Source organism: Malaya genurostris, chromosome 1, assembly GCF_030247185.1.
Source record: "Malaya genurostris strain Urasoe2022 chromosome 1, Malgen_1.1, whole genome shotgun sequence".
Classification (NCBI taxonomy): Eukaryota; Metazoa; Arthropoda; class Insecta; order Diptera; family Culicidae; genus Malaya; species Malaya genurostris.
The window spans coordinates 70,974,323-70,985,999 of record NC_080570.1 but is presented as its reverse complement, the minus strand read 5'-3'; the positions used below and the strand labels follow the sequence as shown (position 1 = coordinate 70,985,999).

The window sequence follows — 11,677 nt, the reverse complement described above, 5'->3', positions numbered from 1 at the left end:
ATTTATATAAGTAAACGTCTACATTGGACACAACGTTCAGTGTTACATAGTGATTTAGAAGAAATGGTTATCAAAGATAGTGACTTTGATCAAGCGCTTGATTTCGCATTACTTCGCAGAGACATGGGATTTATATGGGATACCGGAAAGGACGAACATGTGATAAATGGAACCATGAATCCGGAGTTGATTCAACGAGCCAAGGAACGGGCTATACGTGCTCAGCTGAACTCTGCTGATGGTGATACAGCTGAGACTCATGATCAGTTCTATCGTGACCATAAGTTACTGCTTGTATTGTTTCGGGCATTAGCAGTTATGCCGATTCTTCGATCATCTCCAGGACGAATCACGTTCAACTGGAAATCCTGGGCATCAATTTACGCATATTGCTTCTACCTAGTCAGTAGCGTTGTCGTGCTGATCGTTGGATACGAGCGAATCGTTATTTTGCAACAAACGAAGAAATTCGATGAGTACATTTATGGAATACTTTTCGTAATTTTTCTTGTACCACATTTTTGGATACCATTTGTTGGTTGGGGTGTGGCAAAGCATGTAGCGGTTTATAAAACCATGTGGGGTACGTTCCAGGTTCGTTATTATCGCGTCACAGGGACGAACCTAAAATTTCCAAATTTGAAGATACTAATTATTATATTTTCTTTTGGTTGCCTGGTGTGTTCAATTGTGTTCTTACTATCACTCAGTTTTTTGCTTGATGGGTTTACTCTTTGGCACACATTGGCTTACTATCACATCATCACCATGCTTAACATGAACAGTGCACTTTGGTACATTAATAGTCGAGGCATTCGGGTAGCTTCTTCCAGCTTGTCGGATCGATTCCGAAAAGACGTTGCAATAGAATGCACAGCGGCTATGATTTCCCAGTACCGTTTTCTATGGTTAAATCTAAGCGAACTGCTCCAACTGTTGGGAAATGTGTATGCTCGTACGTATTCCACCTATTGTTTGTTCATGTTTGTCAATATCACCGTTGCCATCTATGGAGCACTGTCGGAGGTTATCGACCATGGCTTCGGATTTTCTTTCAAGGAGATTGGATTGATTGTCGACACGGTGTACTGTTCGTTATTGCTGTTTATATTTTGCGACTGTTCGCACAATGCTACACTCCAGGTCGCTCAAGGAGTACAGGACACATTGTTGGGTATCAATCTGCTGAAGGTTGATCTTCCCACCCAGAAGGAAATAGATCTTTTCATTCAGGCCATCGAAATGAACCCGGCTATTGTGAGTCTCAAGGGATACGCCGAAGTGAATCGGAAGTTGCTGACGGCGGTGAGTTTTTTTATTCGTACAAAATTTTAAATGCTAATTTCTGTTTTCATTGCAGAGTATCGGAACTATAGCCATTTATTTGATCGTTCTTCTGCAATTCAAATTGTCGTTGATTTCTCAGCAAATGCCAAACGAACTACTACAAAGTGTGGAACATCTCGTAAAACATAATTAGGTTCTGTTGATTCACGAATGCTCGATTTATGGTTCTTGTATTATTATAATTCCTTATATTGAAGTAAATTTTAGCAAAAATATAAACTAGATCTTTTATGTAATTTGGAATGTAGAATTTAGAAAATTAGTTCGGATAGGTTTCAAGAATTATCCAGTTTCCACACAAGACGTGTAGAGCTTGGAAGTCTGTTAAAGTAAGGTAATTAAATGCCTTCCCGTGAGTCTATGATGACATTTGCTATAACTTTGAGGTAATAGTTAGTTCTAACTCTGAGTCTGAAAAGCCTTTTGTGAAATTTGACTTTCATTCCTTTTGTGAAGTTTGACTTTCTGTATCGAAAAGCCTTCGCTACCGATTCATAGCGTACATAAACATTGCGTGACTGGTACTGCGATCCTACTGACACTAAGCGTCCTGAGTCTGAATCTTTTTAATTAGTATCAACTACCTAATTCCTATTGTTTCCATTTTGGTAATATAAACTGTACCCGATGAGCTTTAGATTTCAATGGACTACTAAATGTAGAAGGTTGAAGAAGTTGCCATAAATGTTTTGAAAATGACAGTTTTAAATAATAGGACATTCGTTTCGAAGATTATTATCAAATGTTGTATTCAATAAACTTAAGTCTGTCTACATACTTAAGGAATACTACCCACATGGTAGTGTCTTTATTCTATCAAGCGTACGGCACCAACTATATCGATCCATGGCTACTCGTGGCCTGCCATTCAAGGCACGGAAATCGTGAACCAGTATAGCCCTAGTGAGTTTGATTGGACCTGCTATCACACATCAGCTGAGATCCTCGAATATATAATAAGCAGCAAAAGAAACAAAAACCAAATCACAAATCATTGTCTGATTGCAAAGCAGAGAGTGAAGACTTGTGATACGGTGTGTATTGTTTTTCTGTTGAATGTGTTTGCATAGAGATTTGACAATAATTGAATACTGTAGCAGTGAAGTAAAGCGAAGCATGCTTGGTTCTTCTAATCAATTAGGTTGTCTCTTCATATGCAGGGTGATTTATTTGACAAAACAATTCCCCCGATTTTCAACGGGGGAAACTACGGGTTCTCGAGTCCCGTCTCTGCGGTAACATTTTCACGGTTTTCATCACATAGATGTATCACTATCTTTGTCGGAACAGTACCTGGGTTGTTTACCGACATACTACAACATGAATTTTTAACAACTATATCTTTCAGCGAATGTAAACTCTAAACAATTCTTTTTAATCACACCTAGTGGTGTGATAATGTTTTTCTCTTGCCGTTTTATTAAATAGTATCATTAAAACATTTGTAAGTTTTAATCTTCGATCATTAGTATTGTGAGTTTATCAAATAACCTAATAGTAGGCTTCTAAACGAGTCTAAGCCTTTGAAAATTAATTCTTTTATCTCAAAGAAGTTTTGTAGCATTGAAAACCATTGGGATTTGTCGCTTACGCCACTTATACCATTATATCTCCGGAACCGGAAGTGCCGGCCATTTGATCGTCAAACATGATTCACAATTCAATAGTAGCTTTAAAACTTCAAGACTAGGCTTGTTAACATCGGTTTAGCCAACTTTGAGAAAACTTAGTGGTAAAAAAATCTTTGAAAAGAGCACACACAGACATTTTCTGATCGTCGTCGTCTTAGCTCGTCGAGCTGAGTCGAATGGTCTATAACTCAGCATCGTTTTATTAAAGAACATCGTAATACTGTTGAAATAAGTGGATTCCTAGACTATCAGACCTCTTGGATTTACTCATATCTTACAAGCCGTAGAACTTCTGTACGGCTTGGAGCTTCGATTTCGATCAGGTTTTACGCGAAATTGTATTGGACGATCGTGATCGTTTGCAGGAGGAATTCTATAATTTACCAATGAATAATTAAAATTTTTCGAGATATAATCCGTTTTTACTGCCTAAAGTATACTCCGGGATATATGTTCGGATTACATCGACAAATAAATAACCACAAAAAATGACACTTTTCAGTTTTCACTTGTTTATTCCTTGAAACAACATATAATAGAAAAACATCCGACTGAAATGCTCACATATGTCATCAACAGATAGACATTTTTTTGACAACGAAACAGACTGGTTCTAAATTCTGTGAAAAAAATGTAACATACATATCCAAAATATAAAAACCTGTTTTAATCCACCTAGTGGTGTAATGATGCCTTTCTCATATCAATCCTACCATCATATATAATACTGTGGTATTCTTCAAAATAATTTTCTTCGATTCCTAAAAAGAATAACCGAAATCGGTTTGTTTGACCGTCTACTGATAAAAACTATTAATTGGAGAAGATTTGAAGTCGATTTAGAAAACTTTTTACGGTTTTTCGCCCTTTTCAGTGATGGTATACAATTTTTAACACACTTTACCTTATATTTCCGGATCCGGAAGTCGGATCCAGATGAAATTCAGGAATTACGTATGGGACCACAGGACCTTTCATTTGAACCTAAGTTTATGAAAATCGGTCGCGCCATCTATGAGAAAAGCTAGAAAACATATTTTCATTTTTTTGCACATTTTACCCCATAACTCCGGAACCGGAAGTCGGATCCAAACAATATACAGGAATTTTGTATGGGACTACAAGACCAAGTTTGTAAAAATCGGTTCAGCCATCTCTGAGAAAAGTTAGTGCACTTATTTTCACATTTTTTTGCACATTTTACCCCATTACTACTATATATTACTATTGAATTGCTGAACTTTTGGGTAATTGTTTGACAGTTCAACAAAATCGTCATTACCGAACTTTTCAGATTACCGAACGTACATTCTAATATATTTGCACTATAGGAAATTCCGATGAAAATTACATGGTGTATCAATATCATGTCAAACATATAAGATAATCATATAAAACATAAAACTTTTCTTAAAGTTATTTTCATAAGTATTTCATATAGCGAATGGAATTTCCAGACTCAATAAAATTTATTAGCACCCCCTATAACAACTATTTGATAATTACACAACATATATTAGGACAATTTATAAAGTGCATATTCTATTCAATCAGAATTTATATAGATTCATGTAAAACATATGGCTTGTTATATAACATGTATAAATAGCCTAACCAGTAATATATAGATCAAATGATTACTATTGAATTAAACAAGTGATGCGAATATGCAATATTGTTAAAAACAATGGGCTTATTATATTAAGAGAAATCAAAAGCTGCAATAAAAGATAGTTGCATTATTATAAAAACTTTGTTATTTATTTTTATCATTTCATAATAATTTCGTTTTTAAACTTACGTCTATCGATGATTTTCTGTTATCGCGCTGTTCTTTCAGGATTCGAGCTTTACTACTGGTGAATCCTTGGAAGCACTTTTTGATATTAATGGTAAAGAAGTGTGACCCCAAAGCTATTAAATAATAAATAAATTATTTTACTAGTCAGTAATGAAAAAAATTCAACATACCTTATTATTTCATGATTCGTAAATTTATCCTTAATGGGAGTTGAAAGAGCTAACGTGTCTGCGATTATAAATTACTTTATGATGCAGAAATCCCAGGTGAACTGCCTGAAGCAGCTGATGAATATCGATGACTCATAACATACATTACGAAATGGGATAAGTTCTATCGAGTTTTCATATAAATTGTATGTGATATTCTTATCAATTCATTATTGTTACACTAATTTAGACTTCATGTACATTCTTAATAAAAAATATAAATTTCCTTATGGCTACAATGAGTTATACGATGCATACGATTCGTATGACGAATCTAATGAATATAAAAAAGATTTTTATTTCAGTGTACGGCCGTTGATAATTTGGTAAAAAAAACTACCTAATTCTGCAAAATTTTATAAGTGTATACATTGTGTGTCTTGTAACGTGTAGTTTGCCGTACATAAATATTTATATTATGTTAAACAATTATGATTTCAATGTATAAAATCATTAAAATCAGAGATGTTAAACTATTTACCTAACTATTGTTTGTGTGACGGTCATGTTTCTCTAAATTACTTATTGTGTAAGAGCAATTCTCGAAGGAAAAAGGAATAAAAGATCCCATCCCATCCACATCTAGGATATGATATGGGTTCGATCCCCAAAGTCTATACTACTATTTCTATCCGCAAAAAAATACCAGTGGCTCCGTTTGTCCTTTTTTGTCATAAAACATGGTAAACTCGCATCATACGGAACTAGATATGGACAGAACAGTTCTTTTCAAAGAATTGTTCAGTGATGTAGAGTTCTATTAAAAGAACTTATTCTCCATAGCCGTTCGTTCGTTCTTTGCATTGGTGTGTTTGTTAAGTAAAAAAACCTGTTTATAATCCACCTATTGGTGTAATGATGCCTTTCTCATATCAATTATACTATCATATATAATACTGTGGTATTCTTCAAAATAATTCTCTGCGATTCTTGAAAGAATAACCGAAATCGGTTTGTTTGACCGTCTACTGATAAAAACTATCAATAGGAAAAGATTTGAGGTCGATTTAGAATTTTTTTTAAACGTTTTTCTCCATTTTCAGTGATGGTATACAATTTTTAACACACTTTACCCTATATTTCCGGATCCGGAAGTCGGATCCGCATGAAATTCAGGAATTACGTATGGGACCACAGGACCTTTCATTTGAATCTAAGTTTGTGAAAATCGGTCGCGCCATCTATGAGAGAAGTTAGAACACATATTTTCTTTTTTTTGCACATTTTGCCCCATAACTCCCGAACCGGAAGTCGGATTCAAATAATATTCAGGAATTTTCTATGGGACCTCAAGACCTTTCATTTGAATTTAAGTTTGTGAAAATCGGTTCACCCATCTTCGAGAAAAGTTAATGCAAAAAAACGTTACATACACACATACACACACATACACACACACAGACATTTTGCGTACTCGACGAACTGAGTCGAATGGTATATGACACTCGGCCCTCCGGGCCTCGGTTCAAAAGTCGGTTTTCACAGTGATTGCATAACCTTTCTATATGAGAAAGGCAAAAAGGTTCTTCCAATTAGAACTGAGGTTTCTCGTGATGAAGCCATTCTCGAAAACGGATGCAAAATCCAACAAAACTAGGTACAACGGATATTGTCTTAATTCCAAAGTATATCGTACCCTAGAAATCATTAGTGTCAATTGGCATTGTCAATCTTTTATTATAACATTCACATCTCTTTTGCATGCACATTTCGATTTCAAAATATTTCTCATCTTGTCAAAATTCCGAATGTTGACCGTGTAACGCCGCATTCGATGCTTCAGCCGTTAACGATAGCAAAGTTCTCTGCATTACCATAGTTCTTCTATGCTGTTACCTTATATAATTTTCGATAACTGCTTGAATCCAATGTCCTATGTGATTTCGATTTGAAATGGCTAGCAAAGTCTGCTATTGAATCATGTTTGCCTAGTAATGAATTTGGAAACAGTCAACTTTCAGTAAAATTCGCTCTAAGTCTATTTCAGCGAATGTAAGAAACAACCGATCTCGAAATGGCTCCATAGCTCAGTTGGTTAGAGCGTCGTGCTAATAACGCGAAGGTCGTGAGTTCGATCCTCTCTGGAGCCAAGTTATTTTTTTTGCCATGAATTTATTTTCTTGCTGACATGAAGGTGTTTGCTAACAGGAGGAATTTAAGAAATCGAAATTTTTCGACAGGCACATATTTATTACAAATAAGAGATGATCGTAAGGATATTAATACACGTAAAAAGAGCTCAATTGTTTGTAAATATCGGAATAATTCCATAACAACTCAGTAAATTATCGCTAAACTTGGTAGAGGTACTTTTTGCAATTCAGAGGTGGTAATAAAGCTATTTTTTCTTGTCGAGATCAGATATTCATTGCACAGGTGAACAAAAGGTTGAAGTTTGTAGCAAGTGCCTCTAAAAAGAGGTTTATTGTTAAATTTATCTTATTCGTCGACAAACAAGGGAGGATATAGACTAGGAGAAAAGAGTCTCGAAAATCAATTTTCATTCACCCTCCCCCCACCCCTCTCTTTTTTTACGAGCAAAGATACTTTTCACAGGGCAGAGGGCAGAGGGCAGATGTGTGATGCTACAACAATAATCTCGCAAGTAAAAATATAGAGGATTATTGGTGTAAAAGCAGCAAAAGTTTTGACAACTGCCACAGGAAGCATTTTTGTAAAACGCAACATAGAATTAAAGGAATAATTGTTCCTTTAAAATTTATTTTTGCATTTTTGTATCGCCTAATGGAATTAGTCCTATTTTGATGCAGTTATTAATTTGTTGCTTTTGAATATTGTTTCTTTTATATATTAATGATATAGGTAATTTACATCTTAAAGGAACTCCACGACTATTCGCCGACGACACAGCTCTGTTCTATCCTGACAGTGACATCAATGCTATTATTAACTCAATGGAAAGTGATTTAAGAACTCTTGATCAATATTTCAATGCGAACTTATTATCATTAAATGCCACAAAGACTAAGTATATGATTTTCCGTTCCACAAGGAAAATTATACCAACGCATAATCATCCCCAGCTTGGACACAATATTATTGAAAAAGTTGACTATTTCAAGTATCTGGGCATATATTTCGACCCCACATTAACCTGGGCTCACCACATAAAGTTTGTTGCCAAGCACGTGGCGTCGTACTGCGGTGTTTTATGGAGAGTCAAGTCCTTTGTTCCCCAGCGTGTGCTGTTAAATTTTTATTTTGCTTATATCCATTCACAGATCAACTACTTGGTATCGGTGTGGGGGCGAGCCGCTAGTTCTCATCCGAAGAAACTCCAAACTCTACAGAACAGATGCCTAAAAATCATTTTCAATAAACCCTTACTATTCTCGAGTCTATTGTTATACTCTGACAGAAAACATAATGTTTTACCAATAACATACTTATGTGATGTCCAAACGTTGCTATTCATCCATGATAATTTGTATAAATCCACAGTACACCATAACCTACAGTTCCCAACTATATCCCATTCTAGAACAACACGCCGTAGTAACAATTTGTTTCGTGTTCGAGCAGCTACAAGCCTTGGTCAAAGACGGATCCTTTTTGTTGGTCCAACTAAATATAATGCACTTCCGCCTGACATGCGAGGAATAAGCAATCGTGCCACATTTGCGGCTAGACTAAAGTACCATTTTAAGCACAGACTGAACGAGATATTTAGCTAATTTAGTTTTTTGTTTTATAATGTAATGTATTTATCGTCAACAGTATTTCATATTAATAACTAATTACCTAATTTAATTTGTACTTTCTTTCCAACATAGCGTAGTAATTAAATTGTGGATCCCTTAAAAGGAAATCTTTTCCACTGGGATTCCACTTTAATAAATTGCACATCAAACCATGAATAAATAGAATCTCAGCGGACTTTGAATCAAAATTAAATTTGTATTTCTAGTATTATTATTGCCAGTGTCTATTTGTTTCTTGTTTTTCCGCTGAGACTAGTTGCGTCCACTACCAGGGGGCTTCAAATTGAAGCTTTTTGGTGTGGGGGAGTGTGGTGGGCAAAAAAAAAAAAAAAAAAAAAAAAATAACCATTTTTGGAGTTTCCAAAAGTTTTTTTTTTCAAAAGTAACAGCAAAAAGAAACCCTTCTTAATCCACCTAATGGACAGTAGTTTTCAAACGAGCCCAAGTTTGTTAAAATCGGTTCAGCCATCTCTGAGAAAATTGAGCGCGTTCAAATATCTTCGAAAAGTGCACACACATACACATACACACACACACACATACACACACACACACACACACACACACACACACGCGCGCGCATACACACATACACACATACATTTTCCGATCTCGTCGAACTGAGTCGAATGGTATTTAACACTAATGGTCTCCGAGGCTCCGTTCGAAAGTCGGTTTTTCCATCATTTCTAATACCTTTCTCTAGAGACAGGCAATAGCATAATGTGATATCAATTGAAAAATTGATGAGCTGAGATCAAATTAAGATTACAATGTGATGTTTCTATCATAATAAGATTTCAATTTGCTCACGTTTTGATGTTTGACTTTGCTCGGGTAGATCATCGTTTAACGAACGACGGAAGTATCACGAATCACTGGTCAATGGAAATTCCGATATTCTCTCCGCTGGAACAATCTTTATCATCCGACAATGCACATTTAAACTGGATTACCGATTTCAGCTGTTCAAACCTCGGAAGCTGATTTTTTGAGTGAAAATAACATTTCAGCACAGCGAGAACTTTAAGGTACTGCTGCCAGCAAATGTTTATTTGTGCTGATAAATCAGCAAAATGAGAGTGTTTGGTATTTCAGCTGTTCTGAACTCGTAAAAAGATGTAAAGTTACAGAACGAAGTTTAGTGTGTATGCATCTTTATTTTGTGAGAAATTCAGAGTAAAATATCCAGAAAAAGGTTTTACTATGAAATTTTATATATGTATATATATTTCCAACTCCATCAGCAATGGCTACGTGCTATTTTATAAAATCGACAAGAGATATTAAAAGACAAGTGTCCCGTAGAGTTACAGTAAAAGCTAACACAATGTTCGAAATCTCGGTTTGATGATTTCGATATATTTGTTGTTCACTGATAAGCTCAGCTTAATATTTTGGCAAATTTCGGCAAAAAAACGCGCTTTGCCGAGATATCAGAATATTTCGGATTTCGGAAAAGAGCATGTGGATTACTGAACAATCAGTTAAATTTCGTGTTGCCGATCTACTTCGGTATTTCATTATGCCGAGCTCGAGAATCTGTTTTAAGCGTGTTCTTACGAGCGAATTGTCAAGGTCGAACGTGAAGCAAAATATCAGAACCAATGGAAATTCAGACCTTCTCTGCCACAAGTGCAATAGGTCTTGCACCAGTCTGCACCCATTGACAAAATATCTCAAATTTAAATTACCGAAGAATTCTAAATTAGGATTCCCAATAGAACAAAGTAAACTATACCCTTAATAATCTCAGCTTCACCGTTGAGATCTGCCCTTTCTCTTTAATGCAAACCCAAAGGATAAGTTGAAAATGGATGTCATGTATGTATGTATGTATGTATGTATGTATGTATGTGTGAAGCCACCATCAGTTCAAGGCATTACCAGTGTATGCGGGTAGACTTACAGTAGATCCGAATTTGATTATCAGATGGCTTTCATATAATTGCTGTTAAGAAGACCAAAATGGGTTTTGAGGACCCGGCGCCTTCCAGCAAGAACATTGTTTTTTGGGAGCGAAGTGAATATACAGGCTCCGATTAAATCGTGATCCGTGGTTTGTAGTCCGAATAATAAACCAAGTTATGTGGTGGCTTGTTTAATTAGATGACTATTGGTACAATTCCCCTAAGCGAATGCACCTAATTTCATCTCACTCTTAAAGTCAATCTATCAAACCGAGACAGCAGATCTCACTCTAACGAATGGTTTTCGTATATGAGATGACTACTGGACTAAGATGAATGAGGGAACCGTTACCCTAGATGGTAACAGCCTAACGATGAAGCGTAGTTTTATCTTGAAAGAATCATTTATATAAGAACTGTCACTGTCAATGGTCCCTAAGAAAATAAAACGTATAATTCAAACATCTCGTGATTCGCCTATACTATCAATAGCTTTTATCAACCATAATTGAAGCATTTTGAAAGAAATGTTGAATATCGATGCTAATAAATTTCAATTGTAAAATATAATAAATCTTAGAGTAACACAAAAGCAAAATAAAATCTTGGCTCCAGAGAGGATCGAACTCACGACCTTCGCGTTATTAGCACGACGCTCTAACCAACTGAGCTATGGAGCCATGTTGATTACGGATGTTTAAAGTTGTTTCAGTATCTTACTGTTGGGCATAAAAAATCCTAAAGATTGTCACTCACCAACCAATATGGAATGTTTACAATCAGAGTTCTAATTGGATAATACATAGTTAAATACGATGCACTTTTAGATTTGTTGCGCGACATGCATAGATTCTAATTTCATTCAATTTTGAAGGTTAACTCTCGAGCTCCTTCCTACTCTAGTACCATCATACAACGGCAATCATTCTGTGTGCGTTATGCTATACTTTGAAGATAAGACGCTGTTCGCATTATGCATATACGGTATCAATGTATGGAAACAGCTGCCTAGTTGTGTCGCGTGTAGTGGTAGGTAATCAAAGAAGAGAAACAACGA

General features: G+C 35.7%; 1 protein-coding gene and 2 non-coding genes across 3 annotated transcripts; 2 read left to right on the top strand and 1 right to left on the bottom strand.

The window, feature by feature from the left end:
- Positions 1-58: 58 nt before the first annotated feature.
- LOC131440388 (gustatory and odorant receptor 22-like) lies at positions 59-1,512 on the top strand. Its single transcript, XM_058611646.1, has 2 exons — positions 59-1,305; positions 1,361-1,512. The coding sequence occupies exons 1-2, from the start codon at positions 64-66 to the stop codon at positions 1,478-1,480; spliced, it is 1,362 nt and encodes a 453-aa protein (XP_058467629.1). The 5' UTR covers positions 59-63; the 3' UTR covers positions 1,481-1,512.
- Positions 1,513-7,004: 5,492 nt separating this feature from the next.
- Positions 7,005-7,078, top strand: Trnai-aau (transfer RNA isoleucine (anticodon AAU)). The gene has a single exon. It is a non-coding gene; the product is annotated as a tRNA-Ile (tRNA).
- Positions 7,079-11,226: 4,148 nt separating this feature from the next.
- Positions 11,227-11,300, bottom strand: Trnai-aau (transfer RNA isoleucine (anticodon AAU)). Its single transcript has one exon. It is a non-coding gene; the product is annotated as a tRNA-Ile (tRNA).
- Between the last annotated feature and the right edge of the window lie 377 nt (positions 11,301-11,677).